The sequence below is a fragment of the Staurois parvus genome, unplaced genomic scaffold, assembly GCF_062004578.1.
Source record: "Staurois parvus isolate SC_StPar_1 unplaced genomic scaffold, SC_StPar_1.0 ptg000194l, whole genome shotgun sequence".
Lineage (NCBI taxonomy): Eukaryota > Metazoa > Chordata > Amphibia > Anura > Ranidae > Staurois > Staurois parvus.
The window spans coordinates 81,141-101,736 of NW_028317990.1; the positions used below are offsets into that span (position 1 = coordinate 81,141).

General features: G+C 40.4%; 2 protein-coding genes across 2 annotated transcripts in view; one reads left to right on the forward strand and one right to left on the reverse strand.

Moving 5' to 3' along the window:
- Positions 1 to 20,596, reverse strand: part of LOC149461723 (uncharacterized) — a 55,031-nt gene that overhangs the window by 17,254 nt on the left and 17,181 nt on the right. Inside the window, exon 3 of the mRNA XM_089677872.1 lies at positions 1,193 to 1,321. Coding sequence (XP_089533998.1) covers positions 1,193 to 1,321 — 129 coding nt within the window. The remainder of the gene's footprint in view (positions 1 to 1,192; positions 1,322 to 20,596) is intronic.
- The window catches only part of LOC149461724 (carbonic anhydrase 12-like), a 61,967-nt gene continuing 44,839 nt past the window's right edge, over positions 3,469 to 20,596 (forward strand). The window contains exon 1 of the mRNA XM_089677873.1: positions 3,469 to 3,535. The gene's annotated coding sequence lies outside the window, so the exon portion shown is untranslated. The remainder of the gene's footprint in view (positions 3,536 to 20,596) is intronic.

Genomic DNA, 20,596 nt, shown 5'->3' on the forward strand with positions numbered 1-20,596 from the left:
CCACTTTTCTTTTTTTTTAACTAAACTTTTTTTTTAGTAAAAAATTATGTAAATGGAGTGCAGACTGCATACTGGGTGGGGAAAGTGGCACCAGGACATGGTGGAAGTGACATTTCACATGTCGCTTCCAAGTCATTAACAGGCAGGGGAATTCCTTCGACCTGGCAGCAGCTGCCATGAGGTGGCACAAGGGGGAAGGGAACAGCAGTTACCTTGGTGTGTGTAAGCAACCGGATGGTTAAACCCACTATGAGAAATGTCATGCAGCTATCACTAGGGTACATGTAGACAGGATAAGGCGCAAAAGTGGCTAAATGGTTAGCACTTCCGCCTGGCAGTACTACGGTCATTGGTTCGAATCCCAGCCATGGCATCACCTGCCTGGAGTTTGCATGTTCTCCCTGTGCCTGCGTGGGTTTCCTTCGGGTACTCCAGTTTCCTCCCACACTCCAAAGACATGCTGGTAGGTTAATTGGCTCCTGTCTAAATTGTCCCTAGTATGTGTATATATGAATGTAAGTTATGGACCTTAGATTGTACGCCCCTTGAGGGTTAGGGACTGATGTGAATGTACAATATATATATGTGTAAAGCGCTGCGTAAATGGACAGCGCTATATAACTACCTGAAATAAATAAATAAAAGAGGTTGCAGCATTGAGCTGGGACAAATGATGAAACAAAATGGCAGTTGTTTAACATAAACAGTGTTTTAGACAATGAAATGACAGTCGGTAATGGCTACCTACTTTATAGTAGCCCAATGTGTATATATTTGAATGCAGCAGAACATCATACTCTTTTGACTCATTAACTCAATAAGTAATAGATAATAAAGTAACAGCATGTCACATTAACTTTCTTATGTGCCCATGGAACCCTGAAATCTGATACTACTATTGCAGTCAAGAGCCTAACTCTGCCCCTCCCAGCTCTGTACGTCATTATTAGCCAGTGACATAAACGCAGGGAAGGAAAGAGAAGGGAGGGGAAGAGAAGGATGCAGTATGGGTTGGAGGCAGAAGTTAATTAATTTTGCATACCAGTTGTTCCCTAGCGCCTACTGCACTGATATGCAGGCACCTGAAGGTGGCCGGTATGGTGCAGCACTGGCACCGTATCACTTTATAGCTTTAATATGGCGTGCATAATAGTACCTAACCCACAATATTTTGCAAAGAAATAAAACTCACCTTTTCATGATCAGGATCGGGATAGTTACATATTTGTTTGGGAAACACAGATCTGATTAAAGCCTTAATATTCTCTGGATATACATAGGTTGGATATTTTGCACATTCTTGTCCTATTCCTGTTTTCCTCTAACAGAATAAAGAACAAATTATTAGTTAACAGCATAAAAATAAAAACAAAAAAAAAACATGACAGTCATTGTAAAAGGACTGAATATATAATACATAAAGCATTATATATAATATATAAAGCATCTCACATACTAGGTGGAGTACAACTGGGGGAATAAATGGTGGAGAAGGATCTGGGAGTTCTGGTAGATCACAAGCTTAAAAATGGCATGCAATGCCAAGTTGTGGTTTCTAAAGCGAGCAAAATCCTCTCTTGTATTAAAAGAGGTATAGACTCCAGAGAGAGAGATATCATATTACCCCGGTACAAATCATTAGTAACACCTCTTCTGGAATATGCAGTTCAGTTTTGGGCACCAATTCACAAAAAGAACATTGGGGAACTGGAGAAAGTGCAGAGAAGAGCAACCAAACTGATAAGTGGCATGGAGGAGCTCAGCTATGAAGAAAGAGTGGAGGAACTGAATTTATTCTCTTTTGAGAAGAGGAGATTAAGGGGGGATATGATCAACATGTATAATAGATAAGGGGGATAGAATCAACATGTATAAATACATCAGTGGTTCATATAGTGAAGTCGGTGTAGAGCTATTCACCCTGAGTTCAACACAGAGAACAAGAGGGCACTCTTTACGTCTAGAGGAAAAAAATGTAATCTCCAAACACGGAAAGGTTTCTTCACAGTGAGAGCTGTGAAAATGTGGAATAGACTCCCTCAAGAGTTGGTTCTGGCCAGCCACCCACCCCCCCAATCTTCATTAATCTCTAACTGCTTTAAAAAAAAAATGTTTTAGCACCCAGTAATATATATAATAATATATATGATTTATATGTGTTTTTATATTATTCTCTGTACATTTTAGTGACTGCTGCTGAAATCTCATATATCCTGAAGAAGCTAATAAAGAGAAATGCGTTGACTCATAAGGACTCAGGATCCCACCAAATGCTATTATTTGTTGAAATACTAAAATGTGATTATACAAATAGTGGGGATAGTGAGTCAGCAGCTGTATTTATAATAGAATTATATTATTGCTTTTAAACATATTTCATCTTGATATATATGCTGTTTTAAAAAGTTTGTAAAGAAACTAAATTTTTATGTACTATTGCTGAGTTCCCTTTTCATTGCCAGTAAAGTCCATCATTCTGTTTGTTCTGCATATGGACAGAGATTAGCATACCTGTCATTTTTTATTGCTGTCTCTGTCCCCATTGGGGAATTTCACCCTCTCTTTTTGTCCTATGTACCATTAAGTAAAATAAAATCCCAATTTTAGGGTTGTTCCCAGAATAGTAAAAAAGTGGAAAATTTCCAGTGGGGAATGTTCTGGTGACCTGGGGGTCCCCAATGAATTCCTTCACTTTGAAGGGTTTCATATCACTTCCTATGTTGGCTATGGGCTAAGAAACGAAGGGAAATCTCCCAAACGGGGCACAGATGGCAAAAAAGAAAAGTACAGAGGTTATAACCCTTCCTTACTCTATCCAAAATGAAAAAGCTTAAAGTAGAACTACCAGTATAAGCAAAACTTTTTTTAACAGTTTTTAATCTAATTTTGTTAAACTTGTATGAAAGAAAAGTAAGTGGAAACAGTGGTGAGTAAGGGACCAATTTGTTTCCACTTGATTTAAGAAAAAGTAATTGTGGGGTATTTTCACTTACTTTTGATGAATTTTTGGCAATCTACAGGTCCACTCACTCCCCTCTTCCAACCTTAATCTACCAATACATAGAGGACTATAGAATGAAGAATGCAAGAGCCAACAAGTCCATTAAATTATGCAGTATTACAAAGTTAGGGAACATGGCCTTCCATTTATAGCAAGCCCAACAAAGTTAGAGACCAATTCTAACCATTAAGGCGGCATAGCTCTTTGACTTTATGGTGTAACATTGCAAAAATGAGTAATGTTGGCTTGCAAAAGAGAAAAAAATTTACTCACTTGTACACAATTTCACCTCTCTTATGTAACAATGAGCATTAGACATCAGTTATTACTGCATAAGCAACACAAATCGTCCTTGACTACCACTGAAAAAGTTCTGATAAAGATAACAGACAACATAAACAGGTGACAGAGTTTCCATGTATAGTGACTGTGTGCAAAGGAGGAGGTCTCTAAATATTCTATATGAGCCAACAAAAAATCAATATAAACACTTGTGATCTGGAGCAGATTAGTAGTTACTCAAAGCAACAGGCTGTAAGTAGTCTGGCATATTTTTATTTTATATACATTTTTCATTGTATTAGCTGTTTATTTGTTAGATTTTTTTTGCCATTGTAACTATTATTTTGCTTTTTTCCTAGTTAAACTCTTCTCTTTGTCCACTATAACGCTATGCCTCCAATGATAAAAATATTGTAATATGTCTTTAAAAACATATCTCCTATTTTTTCCAACTATCACCTCTGTATGTGGTTTCCAGTTACAGATTTCAAGACATAATAAGACCCCCATGTGACCCCATTTAAACACGGACACAGTCTTCCAGGATTTGACTCCAATATATATTTAAATGTATGACACAAGGACAGTTTGTGGATGGCTTTGTACGTTGTTGTTAGTATTGAAAATGTATTTGCTGGGCGAGTGGAAGCCAGTGGAGACTTTGGCAGAGAGGGGTGGTGGACACTGAGGTGTTAGTAAAATGGATGAGTATGGCAGCAACATTCATGATAAACTGAAACATAGCCTGTGTAGAGGTAGGTCATCAAGGAGGGTATGAAACAGTTGAGACAAGAGATATCAAGAGAGTGCATGAATACCTTGGTTGTTTCTTTGGTTAACCGTTTCCATACAGGGCACTTTTACCCCCTTCCTGCCCAGGCCATTTTTCAGGTTTCAGCGCTCTCACACTTTGAATGACAATTGCGCGGTCAAACAACATTGTACCCAAACTAAAATTTTATCATTTTCTTCACACAACTAGAGCTTTCTTTTGGTGGTATTTAATCACCACTGGGATTTTTATTTTTTGCTAAATTAACAAAAAAATACCGAAAATTTTGAAAAAAAAACATGTTTTTCTTTTTCTGTTATAAAAGTTTGCAAATAAATAATTGTTCTTCATAAATTTAGGCCAAGATGTATTCTGCTACATGTCTTTGGTGAAAATAACCCAAATTAGGATGTATTATTTAGTTTGTAGGAAAGTTATAGATTTCACAAACTATGGGATATGAATATTGATCAATCCTGAATTACTGACAGCCAATCTAATTTCTAGCGGTCCAAGAATGTCAGAACAGTACAGATATCTTCCCAATGACCCCTTTTTGCAGAGTAGACAGTCCAACCTACTTCATAAGAGGCATGGCGAGTTTTTTGAAGTTGTATTTTTTGCCATAATTTTTCGGAAAATGAAAAAATTAAAAAAATTATTTTCACTATTTTTTTTTTTTACATACTGTCACCAGTGTAGTACAGCGTCAACATATAACTGGCATGGCGGTGATCAGGGATATTGACTGGTGACAGTATGAAAATATATATATATATATATAATTTTTTTTTTTAATTTTTTATTCCATTTTATTTCTTTTTTTTAAGATTGTTTTTTTATATTTCACTATGACCAAAGTAATCAGTTTTTTTTTTTTTGGTTTTTTTTTACACAACTTGCTTATAGCAAAGAATTACTTTGCTATAAGCAAGCATTTACTTGAATGACATTGATTCATTCAGGGGTTTTTTTTTTTGTGCTTAGCTGTGATTTGGCCACGGCTAATCACATGACACAGCTGGGCTGTGATTGGCCCAGCTTGTGCATGTGATCGCTGTGACCATTCACAGCTAGACACACTAGTATACATTGGATGGCATGAATGAAGCCATCCATTGTATACAACTGTCATGTGACCTGCTGTGATTGGTCACAGCAGGTCACATGGTACTGGCAACGGGGCCGGTACTCAGATCTGTCATCGGCCGTGTCCAAGGTACACGGCCGGTGACAGAGCGCGCCGCTGTGCATGCCCAAAAGGACGCCATATGTCGTCCACCCAGAACGCTGAGGGATTTTGCCGGCCGCCAATCAGCCATTGGCCGGGCGGCAAGAGGTTAAGAAAGGTTATATTTTGGAAATGTTAGGTTGGTGAAGGCAGAAAGATTTGGACAATGATTGGATTTGGGGCTGAAAGGACAAGATTATTCCTATCACCCTGGCATGAGAGGATATACTGATAATTGTATTTTTGATCTTAATTGAAAGTCAGGGGAGAGGAAATATTATGAGCTCAGTTTTAGAAATAATTAGTTTTAGAAGGGGTGTGACATCCATACTAATATGTCAGACTCCGTAAACTAATAATGGGTGAGGAGACTGAAGGGGTGAAGTGCAAGTGCAGGGTAGAGAGATTTGGGTGTCATCAACATATGGGTGGTATTGGAAGAAGTTACCAAGGGAGGAGGTGTAAATAGAAATTAGATGGGTTCTGAGAACAAAGCCCTGGGTAAACCCTATGAAAAGAGAAAGAGGAATGCAGGAGACAGAGTTGTAGGTGACACTGAAAGCACTTTGTAGGAGGAGAACCATGAAAGAGCAAAGTCTTGGAGGTCAAGAGAGAAGAGTTTTTTTTGCAGAGGCATGGGTGGTCAATTATATCAAAGATAACAGAAAGGTCTAAGAGTATGATAATGGAGTAGTGGCCATTGGTTTTGGAAGCTAGTGAGTTTTAGTATAGCAGTTTTTGTGTGTTGTGTTGCAGATGAAACTGACACTGTAGGAGATCATCAAGGTTGGTGTGAATGAGGTTGTGGCTCAGAAGGTTCTAGACTAGGCATTCTAAATTAGAAATAATTTATATAATTGATCATAAAAGGGAGCAAAGAGATGGATCTTAAGTCATTCAGACTGTTGGAAAGCAGCAAGGGCTTTTTAAGTATGGGGGTGACCCATGAATGTTTTAAAGGGGAGGGAAAGATGCCAGTAGAGAGAAACTGAAGATGTTAGAGAGCATAGAATACAGCAAGAAAGTGACCAAGATAGTTGTAAAGGAATGGGATCCAGAGTGTAGGTGGTGAAGTAGACATCTTAGAGGAGTTTGGCAACCACCTGTTTAATAAGAGGGTCAAAAGAGGAAAGTATTAATTGTGGTGGTGGACATGTTGAGTAAGGTGTGGAAGATTTCTAGACAGTGGAAATTTTGTTTCAAATTGCATCCACCTTGTTTATTAAGTCATTGGCAGTAAAAGTCAGTGAAGGCTGTGGGGGACAAAAAAGACAGTTAAAGGTTGAAAAGAATTGATGAGGCATTGAAGGGAAACCCACACATTATATTGTGTAAAAATGCAAATTTTATTCAAAACATCAGAACAACTTTAAAAATTGTCTATAATAAAATTGCTCAATATTAATACCAATGCTTCCTACTGCTGACTCACTCTGCCACAAAAATAGAATACATATGTCAAACCATTTTAATTTCATCTTCATCTTGGTGGTGAGCAATCATCGTGGTGAGTCCTCAAGAGTCAACGCGTTTCTCCGATGCTTCCTCGGGATGCATGAGGCTACAGCAGAGGTTAGTATATTAGAACACAAAGAGAGATTTGATATAAACAACCAATATAATATATACTGGAATATAGTTTTGCTCATACAGCAATTAAATTAAACAATAAACATCTCTATAATTACAGTGCATCCAGAAAGTATTCACAGTACTTAACTTTTGCCACATTTTGTTATGTTACAGCCTTATTCCAAGATAGATCAAATTAATTTTTTCCCTTAACATTCTACAAACAATACCCCATAATGACAACTTGAAAAAAGTTTGTTTTGAAATCTTTGCAATTTATTAAAAATAAAAAACAAAACAAAAAAAAAAAAAACACATGTGCATAAGTATTCACAGCCTTTGCCATGACACTCAAAATTGAGCTCTGGTGCATCCTGTTCCCACTGATCATCCTTGAGATCTTTCCACTATTTGATTGGAGTCCACCTGTGGGAAATTCAGTTGATTGGACATGATTAGGAAAGGCCTGTCTATGCCACATTTTGTTATGGTTATTGGTCCCACAGTTAACAGTGCATGTCAGAGCACAAACCAAACCATGAAGTCCAAGAAATTGTCTGTACACCTCTGAGACAGGATTGTATCAAGGCACAGATCTGGGGAAGAGTACAGAAAAATTTCTGCAGCATTGAAGGTCCCAATGAGCACAGTGGCCTCCATCATCCGTAAATGGAAGAAGTTTGGAACCACCAGGAATCATCCTAGATTCCAAAAGGAGTGATCGAGGGAGAAGGGCCTTAGCCAAGGATGTAACCCAGCACCCGAAGGTCACTCTGAAAGAGCTCCAGAGTTTCTCTGTGGAGAGAGGAGAACCTTCCAGAACAACCATCTCTGCTGCACTCCACCAATCAGGCCTGTATGGTAGAGTGGCCAGTCGGAAGCAATTCCTCAGTAAAAGGCAGATGGCAGCCCGCCTGGAGTTTGCCAAAAGGCACTTGAGGGACTCTCAGACCATGAGAAACAAAACTCTCTGGTCTGATGAAACGAAGATTGAACTATTTGGCCTGAATGCCAAACGTCATGTTTGGAGGAAACCAGGCACCGCTCACCACCTGGCCAGTACCATCCCTACAGTGAAACATGGTGATGGCAGCATCATGCTGTGGGGATATTTTTCAGTGGCAGGAACTGGGAGACTAGTCAGGATCGAAGGAAAGATGAATGCAGCAATCTACAGAGACATCCTTAATGAAAACCTGTTCCACAGCGCTCTGGACCTTAGATTGAGGCGACGGTTCATCTTTCAACAGGACAACGACCCTAGGCACCCAGCCCACATAACAAAGGAGTGGCTACGGGCCAACTCTGTGAATGTCCTTGAGTGACCCAGCCAGAGCCCAGACTTGACCCCGATTGAACATCTCTGAGAAATCTGAAAATGGCTGTGCACCGACGCTCCCCATCCAACCTGATGGAGCTTGAGAGGTACAGCAAAGAAGAATGGGAGAAATTGCCCCAAAATAGGTGTGCCAAGCTTGTAGCATCATACTCCAAATGACTTGAGGCTTTAATTGGTGCTAAAGGTGCTTCAACAAAGTATTGAGCAAAGGCTGTGAATACTTATGTACATGTGGTTTTTTTAATTTTTTATTTTTAATAAATTGAAAAGATTTCAAAACAAACTTATTTTATGTTGTCATTATGGGGTATTGTTTGTAGAATGTTGAGGGAAAAAATGAATTTAAACCATTTTGGAATAAGGCTGTAACATAACAAAATGTGGCAAAAGTTAAGCGCTGTGAATACTTTCTGGATGCATGGTATAACTCCACCTTCATTGAGCATGCGTTCACAACGTAGTTAGTCCCCTAGGGTGGGCACTAGAACACATATAGTGATCGGCAACTGGTCAACTGCAGTGAAACTTGCTCTATAACAAATATATACATATGACCGTGCCAAATAGACATAATGAGTTAGACTATTCAGTATAACAACACCATCAATTGTACTTGAAAGTTTACAGTTAATGGTCAGATCTACTTGTTTATAGTTGGAAATATCCTACTGGAAATATTAGTTGGTATATGGGTCTATACTGCCATTGAACAAAATACAGTCCCTTGAAAAAGGAAGACATATAGAGGATTGGTGAGGGGTATTGTATATAGGGCCACATAGGCTAAAACAATTGTTATCTGGGGATTAGAAATTACTAACAACCTACCAAGATGAGTTTCCAATGATTGAAGATATCCTGAAAAAGGGACAGAACCAAATGGCCCTCCATCCATCCAGTCCCCACTACATCGAGAAACACCATAAAAACTGTCCTTCAAAAGCGGTATATGTGCACGTCACCAAGGTAAACAATATAGGCTTCTACTCCTCAGCTTCTATATCAAACACAGTAGGAATAAAACAAACGGCTGTCTAATATCTTCATTGCTTACCACGCTGGGACCAATGGTGCCTCACTGGAACTTCAAAAAAAGGGGGGGTGTGAAAAGAGATTCACAAAAAAGCGGTTACGTTATGAGCAGAAAGCGATACTCAAAAAATCCTCAAAAATTATGCTTTATTACAAAAATTGCATATGTAGACATTCAGGTAAATACCTCAGTTAGCCATCACCACAAGGTGAGACCATACAACAAAGTATGACCTATAACCAAAAGGTTAAAAACAGACGTCATAACCGGTCATGAATGTAGGGTGCTGTAAATGTAATGACACTAGGTCTAGTACATAAGCAGCACTGACACATAGGTTACACCACCATGTAGGGGATGTGTTCAAATATATTGTACCATAAGGCAAAACATCAGAAATGCAATGCTGCATACAGTTGCAAGAAAAAGTATGTGAACCCCTTGGGATTACGTGGAGTCTTGCATGAACTGGGCATAAAATGTGCTCTGAACGTCATCTAAGTCACAACAATAGAAGAACACAGTCTGCTGAACATAATACTACACAAACATTAGATGTTGCCATGGTTTAATTGCACATAACATGTAAACATTCATAGTGCAGGGAGGAAAAAGTATGTGAGGCCCTAGCTTAATGACTTCTCCCAGAGCTAATTGGAGCCAGGAGTGAGCCAACCTTGACTCCAATCAGTGTGATGATATTGGATGTGTTGCTAACAGCTGTCCTGCCCTTAAAAAACACACACCTGTTTTGGGTTTACTGGTTTCAAGAAGCACTGTCTGATGTGAACCATGCCTCGCAGAAAAGAGCTCTCAGAAGACCTACAATCAAGAATTGTTGACTTGCATGAAGCTGGAAAGGGTTACAAAAGTATCTCCAAAAGCATCATGGTTTGGGGCTGCTTTGCTGCCTCAGGGCCTGGACGGATTGTTGTCATTGATGGGAAAATGAATTCTAGAGTTTATCAAGACATTTTGCAGGAAAACGTACGACCATCTGTCCACCAACTGAAGCTCTGCAGAGGATGGGTGATGCAACAGGACAATGACCCAAAGCATACAAGTAATTCAACAAAACAATGGCTGCAACAGCACAGAATACGCCTTCTGGAGTGGCCCAGTCAGAGTCCTGACCTCAACCCGATTGAAATGCTGTGGCATGACCTTAAGAGAGCGATTCACACCAGACATCCCAAGAATATTGCTACACTGAAACAGTTTTGTGAAGAGGAGTGGTCCAAAATTACTCCAGATCGTTGTGCAGGTCTGATCTGCAACTACAGGAAACGTTTGGTTGAGGTTATTGCTGCCAAAGGAGGGTCAACCAGTTATTAAGTCCAAAGGTTCACATACTTTTTCCTCCCTGCACTGTGAATGTTTACATGTTATGTGCAATTAAACCATGGCAACATCTAATGTTTGTGTAGTATTATGTTCAGCAGACTGTGTTCTTCTATTGTTGTGACTTAGATGACGTTCAGAGCACATTTTATGCCCAATTCATGCAAAACTCCACGTAATCCCAAGGGGTTCACATACTTTTTCTTGCAACTGTATGACAAGTACATTAGTACCAATAATGGATGGATTCAGGAACCCAATACTAAACCTAAACATTCAGTACAGGAAAATAATCAGAGAGAGATTAAAGCAATATAAATGAAATTCTACTGACTGTGTGACACACAGAATTAAGTAATAATCCAAAATAGGCACCGTAGAACAAGATGAGTGGTAAGATCTTAAGTAAAGACAGTCATGTCCAGAGTGATGGAATAGAATAAACTTTGTGACCATAGTAATATCACCATATAGCATCCGCCATCTATAGTTGAAGTGGCAGGGCCCTGCCAATGAAATATAGGGATTCTTCACCGCCAGCGTGCGGGCTATATGACTCCCTTATTATGAATCTGTGGAGTAGAATGTAGGGATATCCATGCCGTATAATAAAAGTAGGGTGCTGTACCCCTTTCAGGAGATGTAGCATGATGTCCCCATCCTGTAGTGAATAAGTGACACAAAGAAAGTCAATATGGTTGTCACTCAGGGTATCAAGACAATAACGGCAAAGTGCCCTGTTGTCCTCTTATATTTGCAATGTTCCACTCACCACGCGTTTCGCCGATGGGCGTATCTTACTCAGCTTCGTCAGGACCAATGCATAGATGCATTGCTCACATGCTCAGTTTATATAAGGGTAGTTTCCGCCTATATATGCAGATATACTACTGGCAAGGCATCTCATTGGGGTAAAGAAATAAAAATAAGGAGAACGGTCATCATAAAAAAATGAGATGCCTTGCCAGTAGTATATTTGCATGTATAGGCAGGAACTAGCCTAATATAAACTGAGCATGTGAGCTATGCATCTCATTGGTCCTGACGAAGCTGAGTAAGATACGCCCATCGGCAAAACGCGTTGTAACACGTCAGTAACGTCACTTCCGGTCAGGCGCATTGGCACCATACACGTAGTCCTGCAGGGGAAGCAGATACACACGCCTGTGTTAGGCGTCCATCAGGCTGCACGTCTACCAGGATAAAAGCGGAGCCCACCTGTCTCTAGTCCCGATCGTGGCGGCTGTCTCTGGGACTATGGGCGTGAACCCACACATGAGAGAGACTTTGCAAGGTTATCCATCTTTGGCACGGGTGGTGAGTGGAACATCGCAAATATAAGAGGGCAGCACGGCGCATTGCCGTTACTGTCTTGATATCCTGAGTGACAACCATATTGACTCTCTTTGTGTCACTTATTCACTACAGGATGGGGACATCATGCTACATCTCCTGAAAGGGGTACAGCACCCTACTTTTATTATACGGCATGGATATCCCTACATTCTACACCACAGATTCATAATAAGGGAGTCATATAGCCCGCACGCTGGCGGTGAAGAATCCCTATATTTCATTGGCAGGGCCCTGCCACTTCAACTATAGATGGCGGATGCTATATGGTGATATTACTATGGTCACAAAGTTTATTCTATTCCATCACTCTGGACATGACTGTCTTTACTTAAGATCCTACCACTCATCTTGTTCTACGGTGCCTATTTTGGATTATTACTTAATTCTGTGTGTCACACAGTCAGGAGAATTGCATTTATATTGCTTTAATCTCTCTCTGATTATTTTCCTGTACTGAATGTTTAGGTTTAGTATTGGGTTCCTGAATCCATCCATTATTGGTACTAATGTACTTGTCATTTGCAGCATTGCATTTCTGATGTTTTGCCTTATTTTACAATTTTTTGAACGCATCCCCTACATGGTGGTGTAACCTGTGTGTTAGTGCTACTTATGTATTAGACCTAGTGTCATTACATTTACAGCACTTTATAGTCATTATGTCTGTTTTATAACCTTTTGGTTTTAGGTCATACTTTGTTGTATGGTCTCATCTTGTGGTGATGGCTAGCTGAGGTATTTACCTAAATGTCTACATATGCAATTTTTGTAATAAAGCATATTTTTTGAGGAATTTTTGAGTATCGGTTTCTGTTCATAATGTAACCGCTTTTTTGTGAATCTCTTTTCACCCTCCCCCTTTTTTTGATGTTTGGTCTTTGGTTACTTGGCAGATAATATACATTCAGCAATACGTTGATTTTATGGTGCCTCTTGCCCCTTCTATTTTATTACTGTTGGCCTCACTGGAACTCCCTGGATGCTAGCCAGGGCAGTCCCATCTTATATGTGCACCCAACGATGGACTCCCGCCCTATGGCCACACGTTGGTGCCAGCCGATGACGTCATCCATCTGCACGGCTAAAACGACTGGGCATGCGCAGACGCGTTGCCCAGGCAACTCTCCACTGGGGCGAAGCCAAACTTGGCATCCAAGTTGTGGAATCGGCAGAACCAGGCCCAAAGTACACCAAGGGAGGCATCATAATGGACTCTGTCCAGCACAGCACAGCAAAGCCGTTCGTGAAAGACAAGTGCCCGCTACAAACAAAAGGGGAAACCACACATATACCAGGGCAATGCCCCAGAGAACTATAGCTCTAACCAAGCCATATATATATATATACTATTGCTATGTAATAAATTTCCATCCTTTGGTGCTTCAAAATTGTGTTTTCAAGTCAATGACTGCTAATGATGCTGAGTTATAGTTATCTCAACATAACTGGATCAGTTATAGAGATCAAGCTGGCAACGTTTAGATTGAGGAGGCGGGATAGCCTTTTATGAAAAGAAAACACAATTTTGAAGCACCAAAGGAAGGAAATTTTTCAATAACTAGGTGCCATTGACTGCCACAGGATTACTCTTGAAAAGCATCAGGAGGATTGCCCCTCTTTTGATCTGAACTTATACTAGTACTTATTGGAGAAGTCCGGTCTGCACACATGGATCCTTGAGATTTTCACCAATGTGATCAGCATAAATGCTACTTTACCAGTAGCTTTCTGGTGAGTGCATAGCCATTAGAGGTGGTGGATTTCCTCACTGGATTAAGAGCACTTTTTTTGGAAATCCAACACTGGTATTGCTGTGCCTTGTAGTACCATGGACACTTCCTTCATTAGTGTTTTTGCACTTTATTATTGGATGGACATATATGTATCACTTTATTACTGTTTACACACTTTATTGTCAACTTTGTTCATGTGTGTATATTGTCAACTTTGCACTTAATGATGACATTTAATGTTTAGCACTGCACTTTATTATATATAACATAATATTAATGTTTTGACATATGTATGCTATTTTTGTGGCAGAGTAAGTCAGCAGTAGGAAGCATTGGTATTGATATTGAGCAATTTTATCATAGACAATTTTTAAAGTTGTTCTGATGTTATGAATACAATTTGTATTTCTACACAATACAATGTGTGGGTTCCCCTTCAATGCCAGTATTTTGTGTGTTTCTGTGATATACATATAACATTTATGGATGTGGTATTTGATTGATCTATATTAGTCTCTAGAATTTATGAGGATTGGATGAGAAGGTGATAATGGGAGTAGTAAAATAGGTATGTTTGGTAGCAAGGCATGAAGGGAGCAAATAATGTTTGAGGTATTTATACAGGGTGAATATTATTCGTTAAATACACTTTACGTACATTTTTGTACCATTCACAGATTGTACATTCAGATTGTAACGTGTGGCCACCTTAAAGTGGAAGTAAAGTTGCATCAATAAAGAGAGCTGATAATTAAGCTCTTTCAGGCAAGAGAGACTACAGTATGTACGTCTCCTTTGTCAGAGATGCTTCTACCTGCCTATCATAATTTTATTTGTTTGTGTACATTTACCCATGCGTAAATCTAAGCACAAATGAGTGCCAGGACAAAGCAACTGCCATCTGGGAGTTATGCTATCGCTGCCTGGCAAGTCAAGATGGCCAAAAACTCTGAACCCAGATAACGACCAGGCAAAGATAGAATAATTTGTGACAGAGGGCACACTGCAGCCATTTCACCACTGGAAGGGATAGTTTTCCTCAGTAAGTCTGCCCTAATGTGCAGATATGCTGTGCAAACTTTTACATTATGGCAAAAAGCTCCTGGAGGCCCAAAATTAGAAATTTTGCTTAATGGCTTACTTCTGCGTTAAAAGGCCATCATGGTACAATTTTGTATAAGAAACAGGTAAGACTGATTGATTAATTGATTGATTGATTTTTAAGTACTGTAATCAACACAATCCAGACCACTTTGCCAGTGGCAACAACCATAATCTCTACATGCACCAACAGTCACTGTTATTTCATGGCAGTTACTTGGGGTTGCTTGAAAATTTGCTGGGATGCTTCTCTGGCTGCCTTCTAACATCACCCAGCAGCACTGAGTCCGCTTATGCATCATAGTCTACAAGTTTGTGCAGTATTCTGGTACTCTCATGTCACCTTTCCTGCCTTTGTTCCCCATTATAAACAACACCAATGGGTTTTCTCACGTCCTACATTTTATGACCTTTAGGTCCTTTCCCACATGGGCCTCTCTTCAGGAGACCCATGATATCACTCAATCAGAATTCTTTTGCTATCTCCAACTCCAGCATTGGGTAATCTCATTGTGCAGCACTTCCACTTATCCGTTCCAGAAAACTGAATTTGAGCATAACTGCCAACATGACCCTGGCTCTCCAGAGCTTATCTCAGCCCTTTATTCTTCTCTGAATAGTCGCTTCTCCCATACTGCCTTTTCCTATGTCACCCAATGGGAACGAGATCTGGCAGTTGAGATAGATCTAGAGGACTGGAGCATGGTCTGGTCTTCTGTGGCTAAATGCTCATTTAACACGGCTACCTTGGAGAAAGCATCTAACGTGCTGCTCCGTTGGAGCTGGTTTCCAGCCGTATTGCCCATGCAAACCCATCCTACAGTAACTGCTGCTTTCGGGGTTGTGGCCAGCGAGGGGATGTTTTGCATACTTGCCCTAAATTAGTTGGGTTCTGGTCCTGTGTATTTGGCCTCCTCTTTACTTTATTCCACTTATTCATACGTAGAGAGGCCAAGTGTGCTCTACTACCTTGCCCCATACTGGCTTTGTATGCTCATCAGCGGAGGCTTGCTTCCTACCTTTTCTTGTCAAAACGATAGCCCAGGCCTGGAAAAAAAAATCTGTCTCCTTTCAAGGGGTGAGAGACTACCCTGATGCTCAATGAACAGATGTCTAGTATTCGCAATGACTTTCAAGCTAAGTTCCTCAAAGTCTGGGAACCGAGGCGATTTATGCCCTTCCCACTCTTCCCAGAGCCAGTTTGGGCTTCCTCTGATGGGCAGTCTCATTGTTCCCGAGACCTTGTCCCTCTCCTCCCTCCTGCTTTCTGGCCCTCTCCCTACAGGTGTGCGCTCCTTATCTGCTGCTTTATCCTCTAGTCTTGTTTCTTTTATGTTTGTGTTCATCACCCTTACCCCGTAGATGCATGAGCTGCGGACAGTGACTCTGCATGGATGTTGACAGCCCTGGGGAACTCCCTGCTGCCATGGGGAGGTTCAACCAGGTACTCTACCCCTTGAACCTTATGATTTGTGTTGCATTACTGCCGCTGTGTCAGTTCCTGACTGCTTTACAATGCCTGTTTTGCCATCTTTGCCTTTATGTGTGCCTCTTACTGTTATGAATGTCATTGCTAGCCCCTGCGTGGGCAGACCATTACTTGTTAAAACCAATAAACATTTTTGAAATAGAAAATTTGCTGGGCTAATCACTGTTGATTCCACCAAGACACAACCAGCGCCTGGGATGTCTGCTTACTCAAGCATTTTCATAGAAATGTTTTGGGGGTTTTTAATGTTAAGGATAGGAACATAACCCAAACCCTGAACAATACATTATGCTTTCATCTAGTTTTAATCTATTTATTTATTTCTATATTATTTTTTCTTCACAGCTGTTATTTTTCAATTATAAAGAAGTTAGATTTAACTGGTTAAAAGAGTTGGTTAAAATGGAAAGTAAACCCCACACTATACCAAGACATCAAAAGCCAAGTATTTTTAAATTAACCAGTAAAAGATGTACAGTATCTCCCAGAAGTGAGTACACCATTCACATTTTTGTACATATTTTATTATATCTTTTCATGTGGCAACACTGAAGAAATTACACTTTGCTACAAATGTAAAGTAGTGAGTGTTCAGCTTGTATAACATTGTAAATTTGCTGTCCCATCAAAATAACTCAACACACAACCATTATGTCTAAACTGCTGGCAGCAAACGTGAGTACACCCCTAAGTGAAAATGTCCAAATTGGGCCCAATTACCCATTTTCCCTCCCCGGTGTCATGTGACTCAATAGTGTTACAAGGTCTCAGGTGTGTTAAATTTGCTTTTATCGCTCTCACGCTCTCATACTGGTCACTGCAAGTTCAACATGGCACCTCATGGCAAAGAACACTCTGAGGATCTGAAAAACAGAACTGTTGCTCTACATAAAGATGGCCTAGGCTGTAAGAAGATTGCATAGATCCTGAAACTGAGCTGCAACACGGTGGCCAAGAACATACAAGGGTTTAACAGGACAGGTTCCACAGGCCTTGCCATGGTTGACCAGAGAAGTGCACGTGCTCAGCGTCATATCCAGAGGTTGTCTTTAGGAAATAGACGTATGAGTGCTGCCAGCATTGCAGCAGAGGTTAAAGGGGTGGGGGGTCAGCCTGTCAGTGCTCAGATTATACGCTGCACACTGCATCAAATTGGTCTGTATGGCTGTCATCCCAGAAGGAAGCCTCTTCTAAAGAAAGCCCGCAAACAGTTTGCTGAAGACAAAGAGACTAAGGACATGGATTACTGGAAGCATGTCCTGTGGTCTGATGAGACCAAGATAAACTTATTTGGTTCAGATGGTGTCAAGACGTGTGTGGCGGCAACCAGGTGAGAAGTACAAAGACAAGTGTGTCTTGCCTACAGTCAAGCATGGTGGTGGGATTGTCATGGTCTGGGGCTGCATGAGTGCTGCCGGCACTGGGGAGCTACAGTTCATTGAGGGAACCATGAATGCCAACATGTACTGTGACATACTGAAGCAGAGCAAGATCCCCTCCCTTCAGAGACTGGGCCGCAGGGCAGTATTCCAACATGACCCGAAACACACCTCCAAGACACCCACTGCCTTTCTAAAGAAGCTGAGGGTAAAGGTGATGGACTGGCCAAGCATGTCTTCAGACCTAAACCCTATTGAGCATCTGTGCAGCATCCTTAAATGGAAGGTGGAGGAGCGCAAGGTCTCTAACATCCACCAGCTACGTGATGTTGTCATGGAGGAGTGGAAGAGGACTCCAGTGGCAACCTGTGAAGCTCTGGTGAACTCCATGCCCAAGAGGGTTAAGGCAGTGCTGGAGAATAATGGTGGCAACACAAAATATTGACACTTTGGCCAATTTGAATTTGAATTTGGTATAGACATTAATGGCTGTGTGTTGTTATTTTGAGGGGACAGCAAATTTACACTGTTATACAAGCTGTACACTCACTACTCTTTACATTGTAGCAAAGTGTAATTTCTTCATTGTTGTCACATGAAAAGATATAATAAAATATATACAAAAATGTGAGGGGTGTACTCACTTCTGTGAGATACTGTATGTCCAGCACTACATTTCCTTGCTTCTATCAATGGCCAACATGGTATACATTTCTCTTACTAATCTGTAGCAAGACAGAACAGAATGTTAATCTATGACTCTGGGTCCCCTATAAAAATAATATTGATCTTTGATGTACTTAACAAAATAGTAACTAGTACGAAAGATGTATGGGATATGGAGGAAAATATTCTAAAACAATCATTTTTATTTAAAAAAAACTATGAAATTTTATTTGGCAATTATTTATAAAGCAGTGAATGTGGCATTTACTAAACATTCAAATTATTTATAAAACATATTCACCAGGAATATCTACTGGCAATCAATTAACATTCAACACACATTCACAGAAAGCCTGTTTTACATTCACCATTGTCAAAAGGTGAATCTGCATTGTTTTAAAGGTATTGGAGTGCAAAAAAATTGGCCAATTGGCACACCTGGTGTCACCCATATATCCTATAATTGCAGCACAAAATACTGTCTCTGCTGGTTTTAAAACATTTACACGAAATAATCATAGTGAACATTAAACATTCACCAGACATTCACTGATGTCCCATTTACCATGGTATAAATATTGTAAATGCTGCCTATGAATTTGCAATGAATGTAGGTAAATGTTGAGTTTTGATAAATATGCCACCCACCTTAATAAATATATATATATATATATATATATATATATATATATATATATATAATTATATATATATATATATATATAGATACAGTTTAACCACTTTCCTACCGGGCACTTTTACCACCTTCCTGCCCAGGCCAATTTTCAGCTTTCAGTGCTGTTGCACTTTGAATGACAATTGCGTGGTCATGCAACATTGTACCCATATTAAATTTATATACTTTTTTCACACAGAGCTTTCTTTTGGTGGTATTTAATCGCCACTGGGTGTTTTATTTTTTGTGCTATAAACAAAAAAAAATGTTTTTTGTCTCTATTATAAAATTTTGCAAACAAGTAATTTTTCTCCTTCACTGATGTGCATTGATGAGGCTGCACTGATAGGCGGCACCGATGAGGTGGCACTGATAGGCACCACTGATGGTAACTGATTGGTGGCACTGATAAAGCAGCACTGATAATGCTGCACTGATGGGCAGCACTGACGGGTGGCACTGACTGGCGACACTGATGGGTGGCACTGCTGGGCACAGGTGGGTGGCACTGCTGGGCACAGGTGGGTGGCACTGCTAGGCACTGGTGGGTGGCACTGCGGGGCACTGATCATCAGGGGATTTTTGTTTCTTACCAAAGACGTAGCAGAATATATTTTAAATTAATGAAGAATTTAGATTTTTTTATTGAATATGTTTTAGAACAGAACAGGAAAAATATTTTTTTTTTTCCCCCAAAATGTAAGTAATAAAAAATCTAAAAAATAGTATTGCACAGAGCGGTCCTCAACCTCCTCTTCTGGCGTTCTCTGCCAATGTTGTCTGCTCCTCTTCTTCTCTGAGTGCCCCCATAGGAAAGCATTTGCTATGGGGACACTAATGCGGGCTCTCTCCCGAGCAAGCCAGGCTGTGTGTCACACAGCACAGCTCGGCCCCGCCCCCTGCTCCCTCCTCACAGAATTTGATTAACAGCAGCAGGAACCAATGGCTCCCACTGCTGTCTCTGTACCTGTGAAAGAGAAGAAATGGGCTGCTGCAGATTTGCACATCCCTGGATCAAAAGAGGTAAATATTTAAGGGGGGCTGGGGGGAGCTGATCATGGAATGTTTTTTTACCTTAATGCAGAGAATGCATTAAAGTGTTTGTAAAGGTAAAAAGTAAAAAAATTAAATAACAAACATGTCATACCAGCTCTCTATGAGAGCAGCCCAGATCCCCCTCTTCTCGAATTCCTGCCGGCGCTCCTGTCTCCTCCCCCTTGCTGTGCCTTCATAGCAAGTCAATTGCTATGGGGGCAATCGTGGGTGCTTGCTCTTAAGCCCTGCTCTGTGTGTCCATAAAACACACAGAGTGCGGCTCAGTCCTGCTCGTTGGTTATGATTGACAGCAGTGGGGCCAATGGCTGCTGTTGTGTCTGAGCCACTGAGGAGGAAGAGACACAGGAGAGCCGATGCTCTTATGCACATTGCTGGATTCAGATTGGGCTCAGGTAAGTATTAGAGGGGGCTGGGGGGGGGAGCTGCACACACATAGAATACATTAAAGTGAAAAAAAACCTTCAGTCTTTAGAAACATTTTAAAGTGGAAATCAAGTCAAATCCCAACTATGCTTAATCCTGCTCTGACCCCCATTCTATCTAAACTGTAAAGGAGGTGGTGGCAGCTT